General features: G+C 29.5%; 1 protein-coding gene across 5 annotated transcripts in view; it reads right to left on the reverse strand.

The window, feature by feature from the left end:
- The window catches only part of LOC107065531 (Na channel protein 60E), a 79,292-nt gene continuing 52,982 nt past the window's right edge, over positions 1 to 26,310 (reverse strand). For 3 of the 5 annotated variants that reach the window (XM_015319312.2, XM_015319313.2, XM_089177526.1), the window contains 18 exons: positions 20,118 to 20,298; positions 18,988 to 19,065; positions 17,913 to 18,054; positions 17,338 to 17,472; positions 16,907 to 17,121; positions 16,277 to 16,758; positions 15,971 to 16,059; positions 14,383 to 15,746; positions 13,594 to 13,909; positions 11,113 to 11,229; positions 10,116 to 10,274; positions 9,284 to 9,580; positions 8,046 to 8,200; positions 6,174 to 6,660; positions 5,776 to 6,095; positions 5,325 to 5,684; positions 4,839 to 5,213; positions 1 to 2,603 (listed from right to left, as the gene is read on the reverse strand). In XM_015319312.2, coding sequence (XP_015174798.1) covers positions 2,081 to 2,603; positions 4,839 to 5,213; positions 5,325 to 5,684; positions 5,776 to 6,095; positions 6,174 to 6,660; positions 8,046 to 8,200; positions 9,284 to 9,580; positions 10,116 to 10,274; positions 11,113 to 11,229; positions 13,594 to 13,909; positions 14,383 to 15,746; positions 15,971 to 16,059; positions 16,277 to 16,758; positions 16,907 to 17,121; positions 17,338 to 17,472; positions 17,913 to 18,054; positions 18,988 to 19,065; positions 20,118 to 20,298 — 5,795 coding nt within the window. In that variant the 3' untranslated portion in view covers positions 1 to 2,080. Of the gene's footprint in view, positions 2,604 to 4,146; positions 4,172 to 4,838; positions 5,214 to 5,324; positions 5,685 to 5,775; positions 6,096 to 6,173; positions 6,661 to 8,045; positions 8,201 to 9,283; positions 9,581 to 10,115; positions 10,275 to 11,112; positions 11,230 to 13,593; positions 13,910 to 14,382; positions 15,747 to 15,970; positions 16,060 to 16,276; positions 16,759 to 16,906; positions 17,122 to 17,337; positions 17,473 to 17,912; positions 18,055 to 18,987; positions 19,066 to 20,117; positions 20,299 to 26,310 lie in introns of all 5 variants that reach the window. The other 2 variants (XM_089177527.1, XM_015319314.2) reach the window with 2 other exon arrangements.

Here is a 26,310-nt window from a genome sequence, read left to right on the forward strand (position 1 = left end):
TTTTTTTTTTTTTGTTCATTTCTTTTCATTTTATTTTATTTTAGCAATTTAGCTGCTAGTGTTTATTTGCATTTATTCCAATCCATCGTTTCCACGTTTCATTTCGACCATATCTCGGACTCCATATTTTTTTTTCTTCTATTTATGTTTTTTTTTTAATTTTTTTTTCTTAAATCTCTCGCCGAGGAGTAAATTAAACTATTATTCTACGATTTTTGAGGCAGTATACTCATTTCTGTTTTATATATATATATATGTATATTTTTTTGGTATGTGTATTTTTTTTTGTTCTTTGTTTAGTTTTTTTTTTTTAATTTTTATTTTTATTTATATAGGTGTATGTATATCATTTGTCTCACTTTGTATACAAGTAAAATACGTTTTCTTCATAGCAAACACTCCCCAGGGGTTTTGCATTGACTATCGAGGAGATGGGCGTGCTAACGAACCTCCCCCCCCTCACCTTGTTTTATGTTTTCTAAGAAGATTTTCATTTTAATATTATTATTATTATTATTATTATTATTATTATTATTATTATTATTATTATTATTATTATTATTATTATTATTATTATTAATCGTAATTTAATGTTGTATTTATCCGTGTATGTATGTACGCTTTTTACTAATCCACCCCAATAATTGGTCCAAACCATTCTTTTAATTGCAATTTAAAAGACAGGGATTATTTTTTCTTTCTTAGTTTATATCAATAAACAATTTTTCAAGCATATTTATAATAAAAATAATAATAATATTAATACTTTAATAATAATAATAATAATATAATAATTAATATTATTATTAGTAGTAGTAATAATCGTAGTAGTAATGGTATTATTATTATTATTATTATATAGTAATAAAAATAATTAAAAAATGCTTCTTTATACGTGTGTATATATAATTTTTATATTACCTAATTTAAACTAAAACAAAAATTATTATTTATATATCTTTTATATACATATGTACAATGTACATACACACACCACACATATATACATATATATATATATATATATATATATATATATATATATATATATATATATATATGTGTGCAATACAACAACAAACTCAAATTTATATTATAATAATCATTCTAATTCTATTATTTTTATCCTATTTTTCCAATCTTCTTCATTCTTCGGTGATTTCAATACCAGAGAAAAATAAAAAATATCAATTTATAAAAAAAAGAGAAAAAAATTATATATATATATATATACAAATCCGTGGATTGGTTGAAAGGTTTTGATCCTAACATCGAAATAATTATTTCTTAGTAAAACTCATTTTTATTTGAGAAAAAATAAAAGATTTATGTATTGAAGCTCAAAACTTTTCAACCTACCCTAGTATATTTATGGGGAAAAATACTGCGACTGGTTTATCGCAATGAGAATTTCACCATAAAGATACGTCAAAAAAAAGAGGCATTTTTTATTTATATTATTATTATTATTATTATTATTATTATTATTATTATTATTATTAATATTAATATTATTCTCCTTCTAAAAATGCTAATTATAGAGAATTGAAATATAAAGAGTCTCTAGATTCGAATTCTTAACGAGAGTTTCGTTTTCGAGATCTTAAAATCGATGATAATAATATATTTAATACTTAATAAGAATATTATAAACCTATGCGAAAACGCCTCTTTCTCATTTTCTATGTGTATACGTGTTCGTGTGTTATTTTTATTAATTATTCGATCGATTCAATTTGTTTCTCTAATCGTATATTATAATAAGAATAAGAATAAGAATAATAAGAAGTAGAAGAATAAGAATAAGAAGAAGAAGAAGAAGATGATGATGATGATGATGATGAATAAGAAGAATGTGAACGTAGATCGTGTTGTTAAACTTCCTTCCAAGTATAATAATTGATACCTAATTTTCAGTAATTTAATTCTTATTGGCTTTGTTAGTTAATTTAATTACAGAAAAATTCTATTTTCTTCTCGCATATTCTCTCTGTCTCTCTTTCTTTTTTTCTCTTCTATCTTCAAATGAAATAGAATATTTGAAATCTTTGATTTGAAAAAGTCCCTAATCGAATTAGGATCAGCTATCGTCAGGGGTTTCTTGATACTCCTCGCTTTCTCTATGAACGAGTACGTGAACAACCGTAGCTTCAGATTGTTGTCTGATCAATGGCGGTCTAGATGGTGGTGCTGAATTTTCTGGACTCGGTTCTGTTACAAGTATACTGACGTCACTTCCGTCACCTATTGGAAGTGATATTGGTTCTGTTGTTGGTACTACTCCTACAAACCCAGTTGTTGTTCCTGCAGTTGATCCAGTTGCAGTTCCTGTTGTTGTTGTTATTGTTGTTGTTGCAGTTGTTGTTCCTGTTACTATCGTTAAGGGTAATTGTGGTGGTTGTAATACTGGTACTAGTGGACGTCTTCGAAGACTACTGCAACGACGATTGAAGGCCTCTTTAATGTCGCGTTGGAGAGTGTTCAGGGACAACGTCGTACCGCTGGTACGCAGTGAACTTCGTTTCGAACTCGGTGGACTCAGGACGTCTTCGTCTGGATAAGTTTCCACGGCGTCCTGACGGCCCAACGTCGCACCGAGCGATCTGCACAATGTTTTATTATTTTTTATATTTCATTTTGGTTTTTTGTGGTAGTTTTTTTTTTTTTGTCATTTCGGGTAAGAGTGTTTTCTGTTAAGATTTTTTTTTTCTTGCCGTGTGTTTTATGTATTCAATCGTTATTAGATTTGTATCATTGGAAATATAAATAGTAACTTTAGATTAAAAAAAAAAATAAAAATGTTTGCAACGAATATCTACTCTTTTAATTTTTTATGTGCAGAAGCTACTTTTTGTTATTTATTTTGTTTTGTTCAATACAAATTTGGTAAAGTCGATTCGATATTGTTGTGGATAATTTTGATATATTAATGTAAAATAATTTTATATTTAATATAATACAGTATTATTAATATTTTCATATCGTATAACTTGTAATTAATTTAGGATTACAAAAAAAAATTTACGATTATAATTAAATTTTTAATAAGGTAATATCAAATCGACATTACACATTTTCTTGACAAAATTAATATATAAATCATTCTCTTTTGTAATTAATTACGAAATGAAATGACAATTTGAAAAAGCGGTGTTGTCCTGCAAATACACATCGCACAGCCAGAGAAAAAAATGACCTCATGATTTTTCTAATATTAAACTATATTATGCGATACTGCAAATAATACTTTTTACAATATTTCTAATTTTAATGCTAAATGTAAATATATTTACATATGTAAATAAATGAAAGACATAATGAACAATAAAAAAATTATAAAAATAGAAAAATATCATCGAAGAATCAATTTCATTTCGTTTTGTTCAATATGAATATTGATGATGCCGCTATAATCGATTTTTAATGCACGAAATATATTGCTTATTATACAAGGTGAGCCAAAAGTTGTTAAATATTTTTCTTAAATCAATTAATTTATCTCGAAACTTTCTAGGTCAAATGTTTTAAGCTGAAGAACTTGCAAAGCTTAGAATTTTACGATTTAACCAAAAAATAATATAATAAATCTAAAAAAACAGAAATTACTTTAACATTTAAATTTAGTTGAAAAACTTTGGACTCATCTTGTAAACGATTTGTACAAAAAAATTAATCGAATAACTGCCCGTAACGTGCGGTAAAAACATCGTGCATCTAAGTTTGACGTCATTGTCTTAACGAATGCCTAGCATAAACAACGTTTTGTTTAAAATTTTAAAAATATATATCTATATATATTTTGTAATAATTCAATAAGAATCTAATGCATCATCTAATAAAATGCTAAGAACGAAAAAAAAACACAACAAAAGGAAAAGGAACATATTTTCTCGTAACGCCAACTTCCTGCTTTGTAAATTGCCAAGCGTATTTTTACAGGACTGAATATTTCTATTAAAAAAAAAAAATAAATAAAAAAATTAAAAAAAAATAGAAAAGTAAGAAAAAACAAATAGGAATGAAAAAAAATCAACTTTTAAATCTATGTAACAAATGTCATCAACGATATATACATATATATATACATATAAATATATATGTAATCGAATTGAAATGAATATCTACGAGAATTTTCAACAATTTTACCTCGTTTCTTTGCTCGTTTCTTTGCCTGAGGAGTTTTGAAATGAAAAAGATTAGATTAATGTGTAGTTTTTATTTAAAATTCTTCTTGTTTTATATTTTGTCTTTTTTATTTATAAGACAAAAAAATTGTTTTCTATTCGCTTTGCATGAAAATACCTACGATCATCACCAACAGGAATAAAAAAAAAAACAATAATAAAAGAAACAGAATAAAACTACATCGAACTCCTCAGGCTGATATTCTACCATTGCTTTAGAAAAAAAAAAAAGATAAAAAAATATAGAAAAAAAAGTAGGAAAAATAAAAATGTCATTCAATATAGAGGACAGAGTTATTAATAAGTGAATAATAAATCATCTTTGGATGAAATCAAAATGTCTACTTTGGATTCTATACTTACGTGTGAATCCATAAACGATATACACACACACACACACTGGCTAGGTGTCTATAACTTTTCTTTTTTAATTAAATCTAATAATAATTTTTTAATATATTTAATTTTCTTTTTTTTTCGTTTTCTTCATTTTCTTCGTGAAATGACAATGAAAAGAGACAGTTAATAAGTTTTCTGTATTTTTTTTTTCTTTTCGTTCATATAAATGAAGAAAAATGAACAACGTAAGAAGAGAGAAACACACAAGAAAAAGAAAAGATTAATTAAAATATAAAATAGTTTGAAAATACGAACCTAACAGTAATGTGAGAATCAGATCCAGAACTTGAGGTTGCCGATGGTTGTTCCGTGGTTGGTGAGGGACGGGACACGGTAAGGGCGGGCGGTTGCAGGTCCTCGTGGGTTCCCGTGGCGCCGGAGAGCAACAGCAAAGGTAGATTTGGAAATAGCCACGCTGATGCTGTCCCGAGCTCACTGAGATCGCTGGCGTCGCTGGCCCTGGAGGACTTGCGGCTACTGGCCCGGCTACCTCGGTGTACGTGCAGCAGGGCCGACAGCTTTCCACCCCAACCACCCCCGCCCCTACCATCACTCCCCACACCACCAGGACTCGATGTTTGCGTCTGTGAATCCACCTCGTGCGCGATCCTTTCCCTTTCCTTCTTCATCCTAATTTTATTATTTCATCCAATTAATGCAAAATGCACATATATATGTAGGGCGTGAGAAAACGATACAGTTCTCATAATATAATTTAAAAAATAAATTAAAATAACTTACGCAATATATTCTCTAATCGTACGTTGAATGAGTCTGGCAGCTTTATCCTGACGTTTCCAAATTCTGGTGGAAGACACTATTTCCAATTCCTTTCTCGTTGGGAATTGCTTCTTGAATTTAACGTCCATTTGTTCTTGAAGCTTACGGAAATCATCGGATTCTTCAACGTGTCCAAGAACGTGCTTGACAAGTGCGTGCAAGATGTCCAGACAATGGATCTTGTTACCCTTCGCGATGGGAAGATTAAAGCTTACCAACGCTACGACATTGGGCTTTGATATTCCCAGAGGTGGGTCTAGGCTCGCTATGAAATCACTTAGCTGCGAGAAGCTGATAAATTGGGTTGCATGTGGATCATATCTGTAACGACGATAAACAATTATTAAATAATTTGAATTCATTAGATTGATGAGATTTAAAAAAGAATAAAAAAGATGATAATATGACGTACTTTGACCAACGAATATAAAACATTTCTAGGTCATCCTCGACGATACCAATTTCTTCTTCCTGATGAGCCTGATTGAAATTTTCCAAAATAATAGCGATGTACATGTTGATGACTATCATATAACTGATGATGATAAAAGAAGTGAAGTAAGTAATTGCCAATAAAGGATATCCGCAGTCGCCGTTCATTTTCCTACTGGTTGGGGTCGGATCGCAATCAGGTGCTTGTACCATGAGTGATTCTAACACGTCATTCCAGCCAGCCGAAGTCATCAGACGAAAAAGTAATTGCATGCTACGGCCGAACGTTTCGAAGTTTACCTATAAACAACGTCATTTATATTTATATCCAATTATTAGTTTCATATAATATAATAATTAAAATTATTTTTTTCTCACCATATCATCCAAAGCTCCTTGTTTCCTGACATGTCCAAACACGGACATACCAATAATGGCGTAAATGAAGGTAATCAGAGCAAGCAATGCTCCAATGTTGAATAATGCCGGAAGACTGACCACCAATGCAAATAAAAGTTTACGAATACCCTTAGCAGCTTTAATGAGCCTTAAGATCCTACCAATTCTGAACACCCTCACCACCCGCAAGAGCGTCGGGGACACGGGAAAGTCCATCATAATATCTTCCATAAGTATTCCCAATATCGATGCTAAGACGAGTAAAAAATCGAATAGGTTCCATGGTACGGTGAAATAATGGTAACGCAGTCCAATTATCTTCACTATTGCTTCCAAACCAAAGACCGTTGTAAAGAATGCGTTAGATACTTCAAGGACGAAAAATATTGGATGTGGTTGATCGTAATGTTCGATTCCCATCGTCAGCATGTTGAGAAATATCAAAACGAAGATCGCTATTTCGAATCTGGAAATATGACAGAAGTTTATTGAAACAAAGCTAATTTATTGTTTTGTTTGGACACTGTACACGTGCTTTTAAAAGCTAGCCAGGCAGCCAGCCAGCCAACCAACCAACCAACCAACCAACCAACCAGAGCAGCGTTTAGTAGCGTTACAGGTGTATAAAACAGTTGGAATGTGTTACCACTCTTTTTTTAGAGCGACCTTGAAATTAAATAATAACTCAAATCAAATATAAAAATAAAATAAGCTAAGCGTTCCTTAGATTATCCTGAAAAAGTCCCATCTTCTTTATCGATAAGCGGTGCGCAACTGTTCCTCCTTTTTAGGAGTTTTTTATTAATTATTTTAATCTTTTTTTTTGATGTGTTTATATTGAATCTTGTCAAGCGAAATATAGAAGCGATGAATTGCGAGTCGAAAATGTAAGCGAAGTTGGCCGAAGAACTTTGATCATTCGTCTGACGAACGACAATAATCTTCGGCTCGCATAACGTCCTTCGTATGTTCCGCGAAACGAGCTCCAAATTATGCGTGTGTGTGTATGTATGTATATGCGCGTATGCACTTGTGTGTACAACAACAACGAAAGCAATATCATCACAGTATGGTTAAAAAAATTATCAACTCGATCGCACGCTTTTATTCGTTTAACACGTTTCGTGCCATGTGTACCACCGGTGGTACACGTTAAATTTGTTCTGCAGGACACGTGTACCACCGATGGTCTAATTTACCATTAAACATATTTATTTAATGCACTGAAAATATATGTGTATAACAAATTTAATTCTGTACAAAAATATTCCTATTAAAATATTGATGCATTATTACTAAATGCAGTATAGAACAAAGCACATAAGTTTGTTTAATTGTTATATTTACAATAATTAATAATTATATGTAATGGGTGATTTTCTTAAAGCAAAATTAAATGGCCTGAATGACAAGTCAGGTAAAAAGGGCTTGGCACGGAACGTGTTAATTATTATTGAGATTAGAAAATCAGATTTTGAAATTTTTTTTAATAGAAATAATATAAATTTATATAAATTTATTTAAATGTAAGATAATATAAAAAATTTTGCAATACGCAAACAGCAACGATCGATGTTATTTATTTAAACGTATAATATAAAGGATATTTAAAAATAAACAAAATCAATATTAATTATTTAAACTTTAAATAAAAAAATTACGGTATTGATGAAATATATTTGAAAATTAAACAAGAATTCGTAGAAAATGATTGAAACCGCGTGCGATCGAGTAATCGATGTTTACTAAAAAAAAAAAAAACAAATAAAATAAAATAATTTTTAAATAAAATAATAAATTTTCAAATGTACATATAAATAACAGAAAAGAAAAGCTCTAACACATAATTACCTTCGGGAATTGGACAGGTCGTAGAACATTGCGAGGAATTGGTTGATCGGACGTTTTATTACTTTTTGCGGCTTTTTACGGCCGAGCTTTTTCATGGCAGTGTAGTAGTGTTTTTGACTCTCGGTCAAAAACATTTCTAGCACGCCACCTTCGTACTGAAATGGAAGAAGAACAAATAAAAGATAATACGATTTTTTTTTTTTTGATTAAATGAAATCAAATGAAATTCAATTTGAACATTAATGTCGTACCGTTAATATACGTATGATTAATTATAAACAAAAATATATTAGGTTAGGTAAAAAGTTTCTTCGTATTTTGTTTCAGATAAATAACTTTTGCATAACTGTTAACTATAATTATTGTAATATTAATCAAATTCGACAATACTCGAGTGCTTTGAAACTTGACATTTCATAAACTGTATTTTTCAAACTTTTTCGATTAACGAAACTCTTATGAGTGTAGAAATATTTCATGGAACTCTTCCCACGTAACACGACAAATGATATTAATACGATGTAATATATCTAAACAACAATTTGTGAAACATTTTAAACTCCCAGACTTCTGTATAATACATTTTACAAAACCACCATCATAGAATAGTAATTAAAAAAAGAAAGTAGTTGCAATGTTTGTTTGTTCGGTCAAAAATTTATTACATCTCAAAAATGAATATGAAAGTAAAGAAGAAATTTGATTATAAAACATAATGAAATGTTATTAAGAATAATAAACAAATTTGTAATGTTTATGAATACAATAGAGTATCGATACAAGTGAAAAAAAAATACTGATTCGAGCATTTTATTTAGGAAATTTAGGTGCTGATGATGCATCACGGTTTGATGACAAAATAGATGAAATTGTGGACAAATATTAAACAAAACCAGTACGTTAACAGTCGTAATTTCAGTAAGGAACTAAACATCGAATAGTTTGAAATCATTTGGAAAAGCTTGAGTGGAAGAAAATAGGAAGAAAATTTTACATTACAACACGAAGAAACATTGTTCCTGGCCTAATATATAAACAATTTATATTATATATTCATATATTTCATTTATGAAATGTTTATGCGTACAGTATAAGTGAATAATCATTTAACACATTTTACAAATTAATTAAAGACCTTGCAAGTCTATAGAAATGGTGTATTGAATAAGAAAGAGAAGTTAAAAATAAAAAAAGAATTATGAAAAATATAAATGAAAAATAAGATAACACGAGCTTACCTTCTTTTTTAACATGTTAAAGTTATCTATGATCACTCCGATGAATAGATTCAATGTGAAGAAGGAACCACAAACGATGAATATTACGAAATAAAGGTAAGCGTAAAGATTAGCTTCCCTTTGGGGTTGTAAATCTACACCCCTGGCATCAACGGCATCTTCCATTACTTCCATCCAACCTTCGAATGTGGCCACTTGAAATAATGCCAAGTATGCGATTCCAACGTGATCGAATGTTATCTTACTGTTCTCCCATGAATAATTTTGATTTAGGCAATCGTCCTTGGTATTTATAATCTGAGAAATAAAAAGAAACAAATTTGAAAAATTTTAAACCTTTCAAATATACAATTATTAACAAATTCTTTCAAAATAATTCAACATTTTTTTTTTTTAGTTTAAATTAGATATTTAATAAAAACTATTGGAGTATTGATATAAAGTTAGGCTTTTTAAAGAGATCAGATATTGCTTCTTTTTTTTTTTCATTTATTTAAAAATTTTTTTTCCAAAAGGAAAAGGAAATTGATTTAATCTATTTTAACCCCTAGAGTGCTATGGACGCATATATGCATTTGGCAAAAATTACCAGAGTGGTCTATCGACGCATATACGTGTTTTTTAATATTAATGCAAAATAATGTAATGTTTATATTAATTAATTGAATTATATTCACACAAGCAAGAACTTTAATTGTTAAATATAATTTATTATTAATAAATTATTCCGTCCCTACAAAACATTTTAGTTAAAAGTATTCATCACTCAAAGGGTTAATATAATAATTGTAATGTTTTATTTGACAAGAAATAATTGTATTTAATGACTTACCGATATGTCCAATAATTCACCGTACTCGTCAAGACATTTGAAGAATTTACCACCAAAAAATTGGACACCCATAATCGAAAAAATAAGCCAGAACACGAGACAGACGAGGAGCACGTTGAATATACTAGGGATTGCATACATCAACGCGTTCACTACGATCTATACAATGTTGAAAATTAATATCGATTAATTTAATCATTAGTTTAAAAGATTATAACAGTAGAACCAATTAATTGTCATTTTTATGTATTATCATTTATGCGATTAACTGATAAACAATGGTAAACATTTTTAATTAATATATTATTAACTAAATAAATAAGATCAGAACTTCTTCTATATTATATTAAAATTACTTCATATATTTTATATATTTAAGATATTTTATAAAAAAAAAAAAAGATAAAATATTATAGTGCTTTTCTTGTTTTGACTTTTATGTGTAATTTAAAAAAAAAATAAAGATTAGTATTTTATAATAAAAATATAAAAAAAAGACATATATATTTTACTATACAGTAAATTGTTATTAAGAATATCAAAGTTATTTGTGTGTGTGTGTGTGTGTGTGTGTGTGTGTGTGTGTGTGTGTGTGTGTGTGTGTGTGTGTGTGTGTGTGTGTGTGTGTGTGTGTGTGTATATATACTTTTCAATACTATTTAAATATTAACCAACCCTGTTAATTGATATCCTATATTAAAATATATTTATATAAATATAGTAAACATTTATATACTATTAATAAACAACTATATTATTAGGTTAAAACGTTAAAATATAATGGATTTATTAATGTAATTAAATTATTATTAATATTACTTAAATATGATTAAACAATATTATATTATAACGCAAATAAATCTAGAAAAACAACATCTAAGATATTTAAAATATATACAATTGATCTCAACCCAATACATATAAGTTGTTTAATTAATCACCGTTCAAATGTAATTAGTTAAACGTCAGTCTCGTTGAATAGATAAGCAACACTTACCCTCATGCCTTGCCATCTTGATATTGCTCTTAACGGCCTCAGTGCTCTCAGCGTTCTCAACGAACGTAGTACCTTCAGATTTTCATTTTCTTCTATCAAAAGACTAAACATGGATACCTGTTGAAAAAAAAAAACAAAAACCTTGTGCGATTGATATTATAAACTTTTTGAAGTGAAAACTTCTTTAGAATGGAGGTGATTTGAAAAAACCGAACGAAAATCCATGGTAACGGCAACGAAACGATGAAATGGTTATGGTACTGAAAAAAGTAAACTAGACAGACATATATACATCTATAGGATTTAACCTAAGAGAGAATGAGATAGAAGATTGTATGTATTGTATTTGTTTCTTATTATCTGGGTCTCCTCTTTATGCGCTGCTTCGTAGTCCCCACTCCTGGCTACTAAGTGTTGTAGATGTGTGTGTGTGTGTGTTTGTATGTGACTGCATACTACGAAGTGTAGACTCATATTATTTCAATACACACACTTCACAGTATAAGTTAGTTCTTCGATTGGCCACTAGATTATCCACGTTTCTCATTTTGCTTAAAACTGTATCATAGTCTCTAAATAAAACTCCAGCATTAGAAAAATTTAAGATCTCTATTTACAGGATAATATCTGTCATAAATCTTCTTATGTTAGTGTAATGTTAAGTCAATGCAACTGTGCTGAGAAGTTGTAGCTCTCTTTTGTAACCGGAAGTAAGTTATTGTTACCATGGATTTTCATTCGCTTTTTTCAAATCACCCCCATTCTAAGTTTTCACTCTAAAAAATGTTACTCTCGTTTTGACTTATTTTTATAAATAAAATCTCTCTCAGACCTGTTATACTATCTGACTTGTTACACTACCTGACCTGTAACGTTTTGTATAATTTTTTTTTTTAAATTATTTCTTTTTTTTTCATTCATTATTCAGATCCACGAAATATACATGCTTATGTGTCAAACATTTTTCTGATTTTCTTTTTTTTTTTTGTTTTAACGATAAAATGAGACAATAAATATTTTGTAGAAATAAAAAATAAAAGAACCTAGTTAATCCACAGACGAATGTATTAAAATTACGATAACATTATTTATAAAATAAAACAAATATTTATATTTACAATATATTTGTATTAAGATGGGACAAAAGTGTTTAGATGATTTTTGAAAATTAATTACTCTATCTGAAAATTTGTTAAAGTTGTAATTAAGCTTGTAATTAGTAGCACAAGAATTGTAATTTTATAATCTGGAAAAAAAGTTCACACTTAAGGAGTCTCAAAAAAGAGTAATTAATTTTTAATATCAAATAAAAACTTTTGATCCACCCAATATATTTCTACGAGTGCATTTAAATTGATACAGTGATTTTCTTAAAGATAAATTGATTTTATTAATATTACGAAAATTATTAATATTATCCCCCCCCCCATTTTATCTTATTATTATTATTAAATCATTATTATATAATTTATTTCATAAAAAAAAAAATAGAATAAGAAAATAAACAAGCAAACACACGCGTTAAGCAATAAATAAAATTTGCAAAAAATTGTTAGCCCTTAAGAAAAATTCTTCATAAGATATAAATAATGTTACTTTTTTCAAGAAAAGCAATTCATTCGTACGCACTTTAAAACCCAAAAGGTTGTACATTACGCTTACATTACCAGAGATGATTCGGATGAATGTATATAAAAGCCATGGAGGACTTGTATCCATGAAGCATATATGAATATCGTTTAAATCAATAACGAAGAAAGAGTATACATATATCTATTTGTATATATAAAATAAACACAAATAGATAAATAAAGAAAGAAAGAATATATATAAATATATAAAAACAGTAATATCTCATGCATACTTGTACGTTGCATGCACCACGTTGATTTAAAATGAACGATCATTCAAAAAAAAAAAAAAATAAATTAATAAATAAATAAAATAACTGTGGAAAAAAAGAATTATCAATTAAATTAATAATCGATAAAATACGCTGTTAAAAAAAGAAAAAGACAATCAAGCGTAAAAATTTGACGTACCTGTGTCCACGAGGCATCACATAAAACACACAGAAAAAGAGAGAACACCGAAACAACGTTTCAAATTGTTAGGCTGTTTAGAATTTTTGTTTGGATTTGTTTCTTGTCGATCTATGTAATGTGTAGATATAGCTTAATATATTCTATATACGAATAAAAAAAAAAAAATAAAGCAAAATAATAATCATTTATAACACATCGATAGCTCTAATGATGAAAATGACTCATGCCGCTGCGACACAAGCTCGTTTATGCGCACCTCAGCTTTTGTTTTAATTGGCGCTCATATTATAAATTATTACTATTGTTATTATTATATACGTAAATGTATGTGTATGTGTGTGTGTGTTTATAATAAGTATAAAGAGTATTAAAAATTTTATTTAGCAGCCGACAAAAAAAATAACTATAAAAGCACAATGATTGACGTTTTACTTACGAAAACTATTATAAAATCCAGGATCGTCCAGAAACTGGTGAAGTATTTACAGAATCCTAAAGCCAACCACTTGAGAAGCATCTCGATGCTGAACAACGCGCAGAAAGCGAGATTGGTCCAATAAAGGATTTTTTTAAGAAATGGATTATCATCCAGGTAGATATCCTCGAAGCAAAGTGTAATGGAGGATGCAAAAATCAACACTAGGATCATCCATTCGAAGGCAGGTGTGTCGACTACCGATAAAACTACCGTTCGGATTCTTATCCATTTTCTTCCGATATCGGTTCGGATGCAACTATTAACACAGCTACATCTGTAAAAATAACAACAACAAAAACAAACAAATTAGCCAATTATTAGGGTTTCATCATTTACCGATGGCATATTTAATTGTAAAACAATTTTTTTCTTACGTTATGAATTTTAATAAAATTATTAAAGTGAAATTGAAGTTTCTATATCTCCAACTATGAATTAAACTATAACGTCGTTAGCATGGAACAGGATAAACAACTTCAGTTTACCGCAAACCACTGGAGTCTCAACATCAATCAATTTATTCTCCCGAAACTTCACTAACCACTACTCAAGAAACAAAAGCCGTACAGTTTACGAGCCACGATAGGGTCTAATAGTAGAGGGGTTTCAGCTCACAGTTTAACAGGACAGGTGAATAGGAAAAGGAGTTACTTGTGATTTACGGATTAGAAGTTGAACGACCCTATAATAAAAATAAGAAAAACAAAAATGTTAACTAATAGACTAAAATAAATAATAATAACTTACTTTTGATAACAATGTTGTGGAAAACAATCCTGAGGTTCCTTTGGCTCTTTGTTCCTACCAAACATGGGAAACGAACCCATCCCGTCAATGTATCTTCCTTTGCTATCTCTTCTACCGCCGACAGTTAACTCGTCAACGTAACTAACCAATGCATGCCAAGGTCGTTTTTCTATCCTTTCCTCTTTTCGTATCGGATGGGATGGTTTTTCTTCCGGCAACATAGCAACTTCCTCATCGGCTTTACTGGAATCCTTTAAAACGTCCATTTCAATACTTTCTTCAACGTTGGTATCATTGCTTTCATCCTTTTCCCCAGGCCTTTTATTTTCCTTAACGGTTTCTTGACTGCTCTGACTATAAGTGGTCAACGTAGCTTGACGATATACAGGTTCGTACGTGAAGACAGGTTGATTTAAACTCTCTTGATATGACCTGTTATAAATATTGTCTTTAGGAAGGCTTAATACCGTTTCTTGAATCGCATATTTCTCTTTGTCCGATTGATCCATAACTTCTCTGACTATTTGTTCCAATCTCATGTTCTTCTCGTTTTCCGAATTTTCTTTGCGATATTTTTTCTTCTTAACGATCGAACGTATCCTATCAACGGACCTAGCCAATTTCGAATCCTCCCCGACTTCCTCCTTTTTTTGCTTCAATTCCTCGGAATTAAAACTGTTGAGCAACAAGGCCAAGAAGAGATTGAGTACCATGAAATTACCCATCACCAATGCCGGTAAAAATATAGCGAAACACGTCCCAGCACCTTCCTCTTTCTCGGCACGCATGCAATCCCACAATGGTTCGATCCATTCGCCACAAAGTATACGAAATATCATCATGAACGAATGGAAGAAATCGTTGAAGTTCCAACGCGGTACCGGATCCGGATAAAACTTGTCCGACGTGTAATCCTTACTGAACAACTGCATCCCGATAACAGCGAATATATAAATGACGATAACAAGGACAAATGTTAGATTACCTAAAGCACCGATCGTTGAAATGATTATACTGAGTAAGACCTTCATCGTTGTCCAAGATTGTGCTAATTTTAATACTCGTAACAGTCTAAGACCTCTTATCACTGATAAACCATCGACCAATTCGAAGGTCAGATCTATCAACGAGGCCGATACTATGATCAAATCGAAATTGTTCCAACCATTGTTAAAGAAATCCTTGCTAAGTGCGAGCAATTTTAAAAAGCATTCGAACGTGAAGATACTTGTGAACACTTTGTTGCCGATGTTCAATGCTTGACGTATCGATTCGCTCATACCGTGATGTTCCATCGCCAGAAAGCCAGTGTTCAGTACGATACAGAGGGTGATCATCAACTCGAACAGCGGATCTCTTACCACCTATCCCAAAGAAAACGGGATTTTGTTGTTTTTGTCATCGACCGATTGATTAATTTGCTTCCATTCTCCCTATCTCTCTTTTTTTCTCCCTCATTCATTCTAAATTAGCGTGTGTAATTGGGTGTATGCGCGCACGCGTGTATGTATGTATGCATGTATATGTGTATGTATGTATGTGTGGCTTTATTTGTTCTGTATTTTGTTTTGTTGTTTTTTTTTTTTACCTTATATAGACAATTTTGAAAGCGTAACCATCCCTCGTAGTCTACGCAACATTGCATGCACTTCTCGCAGTTTCTATCTGGAAGATCGTCTGAAACAATACAAAATAATATATTTAAAATATATAAAATAGAAAACAATATAAATAATAAGTAGAAAAGAATTAACATGATTTTGAATACAGAAATCTTGTTAAAAACTAAAGTATGGGTTAGTTTATATAAATTGTTCTCACAACTAATTGATATTATATCAAATAATGAATAATATAGATAAATAAATGTAAAATATGTGATTACAAATGTTACCTAAAACTACAATATGCGACAGGTACTCTGGAGGCAGCGCGTACATATGTTTCTTCGTTTTGACGCCGTTGCACTTGAGAACTCTGATCTCTCGATTGCTAGTCTTAACGGAAACGGTAACAGGAGCGGTTGGATAATCAGGACGTAAAGAAGATTCAGGATTATTTTGATCCTCATCATCCTCTTGATTATTATCCTTATCTTGAGGTTCTACCCTGTGTTCCCGATGTTCACGTTTATCATGTTCCTCGGCAGACGTAACATCGTCACCGTCGTGATCATCGACCACTCCAGAATCATCCAATGAAGATTGTTGATTACTGTTGTTACTTGCCTGCCTCGAATGCAACATTCCACGATTTGGTGCTAACCTATGCACCGTATTTCCTTCCGGTGGCCTAGGTGTTACATTTTGTAACGGAAGATGTGATGGTCTGACACTTGAGTGTCTTGGACTTGGACTTGGACTTGGTGTAACTGACCTAGGGCACATTTAAAATCATTGTCACATTAAACAGACTTTGTTTTGTCTAATAAAAAATCAAACAAAATAAAAGAAATGAAGATTTTTTTGAGGGGAATATTTTAATGATTGAAATTTAATTAATATATAAATAATTGAGAGGAAACCTGCTACGTGCGCCACCATTTTTTTCTTGGCCCGCAGAACTTCTACCACGTTTTCTTCTTCTTGTCTTTTTTCTCGTGTAACTGCTTAAAAGTACACCCTTCCTGGCATCTATCTTTTTTTGCTTTTCTTTTGTGAGGGTCTTAATGTTGATCTTCGTCGGGTCGAAACTAAACGTCGAGTCGTCACGATGGTCGGTTAAATCCTTTCTTCTTTCCTACGATCAAAGTAGAAAATCCTTTTCTCATTTCTGCTACAAATTGAACGTGTATTCTGTTAAAACCAACCATGTATGTACACTGCACGCGAAAATATTGATATAAGTAAGAATAATAGAAGATGACAAAAAATGAAAGATATATGTTACTGCAATTAATTGTGTTAATTATATTTCAAATAATGAAATCATCGTAATAGAATATTTCTAACTAACCTCGTTCGTAATTTCAGCTTCCTCCTCGTAGCTGAGTGCTACGACAGCTAGCATCAAATTAATTAGGTAAAATGAACCAAAGAACACGACCACCGTGAAGAACGAGACGCTAATAGGTCCGCACGCCGACAATACCTGTTTCAAAAGTAATTCTATTATATCATTTCATTTATTCGTTTTATTATAAAACTATACAACACATTTATACTTACGTTGAACAAAAAAAAAAACAAACTGTATTACCTAATTTTTATTTAATACAATATTTTCACATACAAAACAGTATTAAATGATATAAATAATATATACGTAAATAACAAAATTAAAATAGTCTAAATATAATAAATATAATTTTATACTAAAATAATAATAAAAAAAAAAGAATCTTAACAAATATGGACATTAAAAAGATAAGAAACACTCTAAAGTTATCTTAATGCATTAAAATGATTTAGGATTTGAAAAAAGTAGAGCAGAAAGATTGTAAAAGTCGAAAAGTCAAAGTCGTTAGATAAAGTGGAGAAAAAGTAAGAAAAGAAGAAAATAATGTTTAAAAAACAAAATAAGAAAAAGACCTTGTTATAGACGTCCTCCCAATAGTCTAGAGTAATCAGCTGGAACGTGGTGAGCATGGACCACAAGAAGTTATCGAAGTTGGTGTAACCGTGGTTTGGATTCGGGCCAACGCAAAGGCAGGTGTAGCTCTCGTTACAGTGTCTGCAATTAGAGGATCTATAGATCGTAGGAATTCGAAACGTAGTAGAAGTACCTGACTACGAATTGTTTAAATGAGTTTAAAAAATTGTCGGATCTTTCGGTCAACGAACACACACACTCCTTATGACATTATGCGAACCCACGTTCCACTATCTTTTATCCCTTGGACCATCAAATTTTAAATGACCATTTCTAATTCCTCTTAAAATCATTACTGTTTTATAAAAGTATTCAAAAATATAAAATAAGGTTCTTATACAATTTAATCTCATAAATATGTATATTTTTTAACGAGTACACTCAGAAATAGGAAATTGAATCTCCTAATTTTTATATTTATTATAATATATGAACGTATTAGAGAAAAGTTATTAAATTTATTAATATAATTAAATTAATAATTTAATATAACCAATTTATTGGATTGTTCTGTATCGTAATGTAATATTTATTGAAATATTACTAATAATACGAAATTATATCATTATAATACACTATAATTAATAAATAAATATATTTATCTATAAATATGATATGAGACATTTCTAAATTGTATTTTCCAAATAAAATTATATATATTACTTGTAAAATATTTGATATAATTTAATGTTGTATTTTTATCAAAATATAATTTAATTATTAAATTTAATATACCACAATATTATTGATGTAATAATTATTACTATAACAAATCACAATATAAAAAATATATATATACGTGAATAAAGTGTGAACCTTCTAAATTAATTTTCTTAAAAAAAAGTTCTTTTAATAAGAAAAAAAAATACAATATTCACAGGTTTACCATTCCCTAATCTGAAAATGAGTGTGATTGTCTTGAAAACGTCGATGAAAAGCCAACTATATCCGCGTATACCTTGTTGGCTTATCTCAAGGGTCTGTATGATGGGATAGAGACGGAAATACACTAACCTGGCCCCGGTTACATTGCCACAGATGATTGGCTCATCGTACTCGTTCAAAGCCCAGTTGGACGAGTTCCAAGCCCACCTGTTGGGTGATATACGAAAAATTCTTTTAACGGGGTTTCAAGAAGTACTACGTTAAGTACCTATCTGACGATTTCCGTTCAGAACATTTCTACTTCAACGAAAGTTCAATAATATCATTCACCCTCTCCCTTCCTCTTTCTCTCTCTCTCTCTCTCTCTCTCTCTCTCTCTCTCTCTCGATTTGTTATTTTTTGCATTCCATTTTTCATTATAATTCTTAATACACAATTATTATTAAAACATTGTCAATGATTGTAAAAAATAATTCATATTCTTTTCAAATATTTTTACATAAAAAAATGTTGCTTCAAATTTTAAAGTTATAAAAATAAAAAAATAAAACTTTTAATTAAGATTGCACAATATGTATTGTTTATATTTATATAGAAGTAAATTTGTATGTTCGACAAATAGTCCAAGCTTTCACAGCTTTGTACTTCGTCTTCGTGGTATCTTGCAAGTAAATTAATAGTTTCACAGCTTGGCCATTTAACTAAAGGATGTAAATAAATACACAAATATACACGTATATACGTCAAGACGAGTTGCCATCGTTAATGAATCTCTAGGGATTGCTTATATTCAAAGTAATTCTATGTTACTCGTACTGGGGATTAGAAGAGTACGTTTACTACGTAAATATCTTTACGTTAGGATTTATTTAAACACATGGGATATATTAGATCGAGTATAGTATAGTCTACCCAAGACTACAAAATGAATCCCTTGTCATAAGAATGTGTTTTCAGATTTTGATCATAGATCTAACCCACAATCTTGTATAAATTTACCAGAAATCTCATATATGTAATTATTATCATATACCCACAAGCTCTCTCGTACACGTAACGTTTTGATTACTTTAAACATAAATTAATATAATTTCAAAATGATATAAACAAATATACAAATTATGTATAATAATCAAAATATTAACATATATAAAATTATTTCCAATGAAAATATGACGATATTTTTATTTTTATTCAATTTTTTCGTACTTATAATTTGTCGATACCATTTTAACAAATATAATCATATAAAAACCTACTCCATCCAATCGATCTGTGTGGTGTTTGGTTCTTGATGCTTCACGCATTTGTTCCTAAGTTCACCCATGTAAACTTGCAGAGCGAACAGGGCAAAAACCATCAGGCAGAAGATCGTAAGTGTCATTACCTCGGCTAGTTGCTTGAAGCTGTGCAAGAGCGCGTTAATAATAGTCTTTAAGCCTGTAACATAAATAAAATTATCGAACGTAAATATATAATAGAACAAGTTTTCTCCATCCACTTTTAACAAATCACCCCTCTCCTTACTTCACCCAACCTCGCTTCTTCCCAAGCCTTAATTGTGTCAGTGACATTTTGATTAATCGATCACTCGGGGAATTCGTTTGTGATTCGATGAAGTTGAACAAAAGAAAAAATGAGGACGATAGGAAGAAGGGGATGGTGGAGAAGGGGGATGATGATAAAGTTGGGGACGGGGGAGGAGGTTTAAAAAGAACGAGAGCTATGGGTTGATTTTCAAGCTCGATCAGAATTAATCGTTTCATTATAAAGTCAGGAACAAAGTATCCTGAAGAAGACGATGAAAACTTCTTCGAACTACATTTTATTTCTATCTTTATCTTTTTTTCTTACTCTCTTTCTTTCTTTCTTTCTTTCTCCCTCGTTCTCTTTGCAGTATGATGAAAAATCGATATTTCATTAGCATGATAATCGACAGAAATCCAATGGAAAATTTTGTACAAAACGTTAAGATCATTGATAATAATAATTCACGGATTCTCGTTAAAGTGCATACATTTGTGTGATGCATAGAGTGGACATAAAGATTTGTAGATGATATTGAACAAATCGATTATTCTTTCGTGAGACAATTTTTAGGTTAATCTCTTTTTACCAGAATCGTAAAACTTTGTGGCTTAAAAGGCTTAGAAATAAAAGTAAGTCAACTTTTTAAATCATCCAGAAAATTCTTGACTCATTCTTACTTACGTATAATTTCTTTTTAATTTAATATAACAATATAAATAAATATATAGATTCAATAAAATTATATTTGAAATTGATTTCCAATTGCAACATTTCTACAAAATTATAATCTTCATTTATAAAATAAGATATTATTTTAAGCAATTTATTTAGCACATATAATATAACCCAATCCAATTAAAAAGCAAGCTATATATATAAACAGTAATGAAAGGATAATAAGTTTAGCGTGATTGACTTTGATTCAACAGCACGAAAATAGGTAATATTACAGGTATTACAATAACCTTCCAAACGAATATTTTTCTCAAACGAGTTAACGAGTTGCTTAAAGAACGATTCTATCGATCAAGGGTTGATAGGATGGTAAAAAAGGTATGAAGGTAGCTAGGTGAGTAGGTACAACGTTCTTCCGAGTGTTCAGTATAGTTTCCACTTGAAAGGAGTCGTTAGAAGGTATTCATTGAACGAGTCTAAAGTCGACTCAAGATAGAATCACGAGTGGCCACTGTGCTGCTGCTACCCATTGTTCCTCAAAATACTATCGAGTCCTTACAGATATATGTATATACATACATATATGTATCTATTAGGTATATAAGTCCATAGGATTTATACATATGTTAAAATTAAATTGTATATTTCAATTAAATCGTGAAAAATTCTAAATCATTTTATTATAAAGTTTAATTAATTGTTCTAAAAAATAACGAGATTATATATATATATATATATATATATATATATATATATATATATATATATATGTATAAAAAAATTTACAAAAAGTAAATAATTAAAATATGAACATGTTCAAAATCGATAGTACAACATTACTAATTGAAATTCTGTTTTCAAATAACAAAAAAAAATAAAAACTGATCCACGAAGACTTATTTTATTTTCGTTTCCATAATTTTCATAAGAAATGAAATTTAATTCCTTAAATCAATGAAGAAACTCTATCTTGAGATTAGATAATTGTTCAATGGGATAGTCTTTTAAAAGAAGAAATACATAGTTTATGTTTTTGGATTTATTATATCGTTTGAACGATCGACCGATATAAGAGTTTTTAACCATACGACAATATAAACGTGTTTATGAAATGATACTCCCCGTTAATTTTATCGTAAAATAAGGATTAAATATTTAAATTGATATCAATTTTATTGTAAAAGAATATTTTGTTGTTAGAGAGGTGTAATTTGACATAAATGATATGAAATGAAAAAAGACTCACTATATACGTGTATACATATATATATGTTTATGTGTGTGTTTATATCCTTCGGAGGATCAGGTTTCTTAATGCATTATAAGATAGGATCTGTTAGCTAAGTAGATGTCTCATGTTCATGTTTCTTTACTTCAAATTAACTTTAACACTATACCACCCTTTATTGTACTCCTTTCAACCCGTGATTTATCTTTTACGATAATCCAAGCACATACTTGAGAAGAGAAAGAGAAAGAGAGATTAAATCGGTCTATATAAAACATTTGTTTAGTCTAGTTAAGTAATATGACCGTTAATTTCTGAAGTACCTTGATAATTTTTAAATCTAATATTAATTTTTTTTTATTTTTCCTTATTTTTTTTTCTTTTCTAACAATAAGTTTTTCGTGCAGCACGTAATCAGATAATTTTACTTTACTTGAAGAAGAAAATATATAAAAAATTTAATTGATTTATCTGAAAATTCTATAAGAATATAAATTATTATAGAATATTATTTAATAATTAATTTAATTAATTCTATAAGAATATTAATTAGAGTTTTAATAGAGAAAATTAATAGTATCGATAAAATCATTCTATAAACATATAAATAAAATTAAACTTATTAATTATATAATAGAAACGATGATTTGTACGAATCTTAATGATTTTTAAAAAATTATTATTCTTATTATTATTATTATTATTATTATTATTATTATTATTATTAATTTTTATTCATTAAATTGAAGAAAATTATTTGAAATTTTTGAAAAATGTTTTATGAATTAAATTTATATATAAAATTTATAATATCTATAAAACTTTCTTCACACACATAGATAGACTTACACACATAGATATTATTAAATTTATTAAAGAGATAATAAAATCGATGTCTAGTAAAAAAAGTTCAAAAGCTTATAATATTTAAACTAACATTCACTATTTCTCCAACATCCTTTCATGTTTTACGTAATTAGATTATATCATTTAATTCTCTTTTATTTTTTTTTTCAATATTCTGATAAAAGTAAAATGATAAAAATAAAAATGAATATTAAAACAAGGAATATAATTAATAAGCGATCAAATCAATCCTTCGCATTAATTTAAATCTACAAAATTAAAAGGTTGAAAATTTATAATGTTAGCTTGTTGATTTTTTTAAAACGAATAATAAATTTCATTCTTTTTTTAATTTATCCACCATCTTCTTCGTGTTGCACGTAATCGGATAATTTCATGTCATTATATTATTTTTATTTTTCCTTTTTTTTTTTTTCGAAAAAATATATTACCTAAGATCTTTATGAGTTGACGATTAGTATTAAGAGCGAGTGAAAGAGAGAGAGAGAGAGAGAGACAAAGATAAAGATAACTAATAATCTCTTCGCGTTAATGTACACGCACCCTCCTGTCACCCTTTATCCTCCCCCCCCCATTCTCTTCATTTACTTTTATATTTAAAAAGGATAATATTTACAGTTAACGTAGTAGGAGCAAAGCCTTTCTGCAAACTGAACCCGACTTTATCCAAACCAAACTCACCCTCTTCTGCCCCTATCCCTCCCCCTCCCAAACTCCTCCTATTACTACGTCAATCTCTTTGAAGCTCGACATCGACCTTCCTTCACTATCTCTTTCTCTTTCTCTTTCTCTCTCACACAGATACCCTAACTCTTATTCTTTTTTTATTTGTCACATTTTCCGTTTTATCGATTCGACGAAAATGAGAAGAAGAAGAAGAATGAGGAAGAAGAGGAGGAATTGGAGGAGATGGAGGAGATGGAGGAGGTAGAGGAAAACAACGACAACGACGACGAATTTACATCGAAATAAATAAAATGATGTTGAAGAAGATAGACGAAGGGATGCAAATCGACGAGGTGTAGAAGGATGAAAAAGGGGTCGAAGGGTGGTAAAGGGTGGGATTATATAGGGATGAGAGAAGAGAGACTATAGTAATTACCAGGGACGAGAATTTCGCAGGGATAAGCAGGAAGATTCCGTTCTACATCGGCAACCATCAGCAGTAGCAGCAGCAGCACCGCATTAACCCACCCCCGTTCCTTACTCTACCACTCTCCCCCTCCCCCATCCCTATTCTCACCCTTTTTCCACCCATCACTTTCTCGTTACTCTCATTAAATCAACGATCTTAAACGTATCCATATAAAGTTGCAAATTTAAATGCACGTAAAACGCAGTTGCAATTTATACTGCAACTACCAAATCTTAAAATCGTTGATGTTAATAAACTCGTGAGAAAATATAATATCATTTAATACGTAACGCGATATATATTTGAAGATATATTTATCCATAAATGATCTGGCTGCTTGTGTTTCTAATTTATTTTACATTTCTCATCCTATTTTCTGAGAATTCTTCCGAGAGATCTTTTAGTCTTTCTCTGATTTCTTTTCTTGTTTTAAAGTTATTTCTGTCTCTCTATGTTTCTGCCTGTTGTTTTTCTTTTTTTTTCTTTTTGTCCTTTTTTACGTTAAGAGAGTTTCAGACAGAGAATTCAGGTGCTGAAAGATTCATGCATATGCTAATTCGTGACAAATGGGCGACACTTGGTATAGCCGTCAAGGGTGACGCATTTCTCTTTTTATCTTTTTTTTTTTTTTTTTTTTTTAGAATTTCAATTTACAAATATACGAAAATATCTTTCCTAATTGGTTACTCTTTTGTTCTTAAAGTTTTTTAATCAATTTTTATTTCATTCTTAAAATTTCTTTGCACAAATTGTATTTTTTATCCAGTTGATTGATTATCAAAGGTTATTTACAAAATTTAAAAATATAGTCCACATTAAAGATTATATTTTGAAGGTAAATTCTAGGTTTATTTGCAAATTCATAAATTATACGAATAAAAATAATACACGTATGTGCGAAAGAAATATTTATCAGATTCAACATTTGTAACTCGAATGAGAAAACATTTATTATCCAAGATTAACGCGAAAGAAACTAGATAAAAAGAAAAAAAAATGAAAAAAAAGATAAAAAAAAATAGAAAAGTTAGTGTAAGCTGAGAGAAATCTCAATTTCCCAAACAATTTGGTTGTCACTCTGATACGGTCTCTCGTACGAATATATAAATTACGTTCAAACTTACGACGACGACAAGAATAAATGAGAAAGAGAGAGAAAATAAGTTTATGTGGAAAGAAAAATCTATACGAACGTTTTAATTCTACGACACAATTTCTTTTCTAAATTAAACAAATTGATTTTAATAAAATGAACCAATAAAATCTTAAAAATACGTATCAGTATTTAAAATATTTTATGTATATATATAATAATAATAATATAAAAAAATATATATATAATTAACAAAATAAAATTAAATAAAATATATAATAAAATTATAATTAATATATATATAATATAAAATAAAATAAATAATATAATATAAAATAAAATAATGTAATATAATATAAAATATATAAAAAAATAATAATAAATATGTATATATTATTTTAATATATTTATTTTATATATTAATATTTATATATTTTATAATAATAATATATAAAATATAAAAAATACATATTAGAAAAACTACGTCATCTATTTCACAAAATCAAATAACTTTATCAATAAATAAATCGATAAAAACACAAAAGGGAGAAGGGTAAGCAGAGTTTAGTTAAAACACGTAAATAAATACAATAATATCTTGATTTTTTCGCGAATTACAAAAACATAACAAAATAAAATTAAATGAATAGAAAAGGGATGACTAAAGTTAATGTTAAGAGAAATCTCAATTTCCAAACAATTTCATTGTCACCCCAGATACGGTCTTGTACGAATATAAATTATGTTCAAAGTGACGACGACGACGACGACGACGACGACGACGAGAACGACGACGACAACGACGACGACGACGACGATTAGAATGAACGTTCACTTGCTCGTTTGTAAGAGAAAGAGAGTGATAGTCACACAGTAGAAGAGGTAAAGGTACATCTATCAAATGCCAGAAACGACTATCTATTT

This window comes from Polistes dominula, unplaced genomic scaffold, assembly GCF_049000335.1.
Source record: "Polistes dominula isolate Pdom_NZ unplaced genomic scaffold, Pdom_raw_medaka contig_24, whole genome shotgun sequence".
Taxonomy (NCBI): Eukaryota; Metazoa; Arthropoda; class Insecta; order Hymenoptera; family Vespidae; genus Polistes; species Polistes dominula.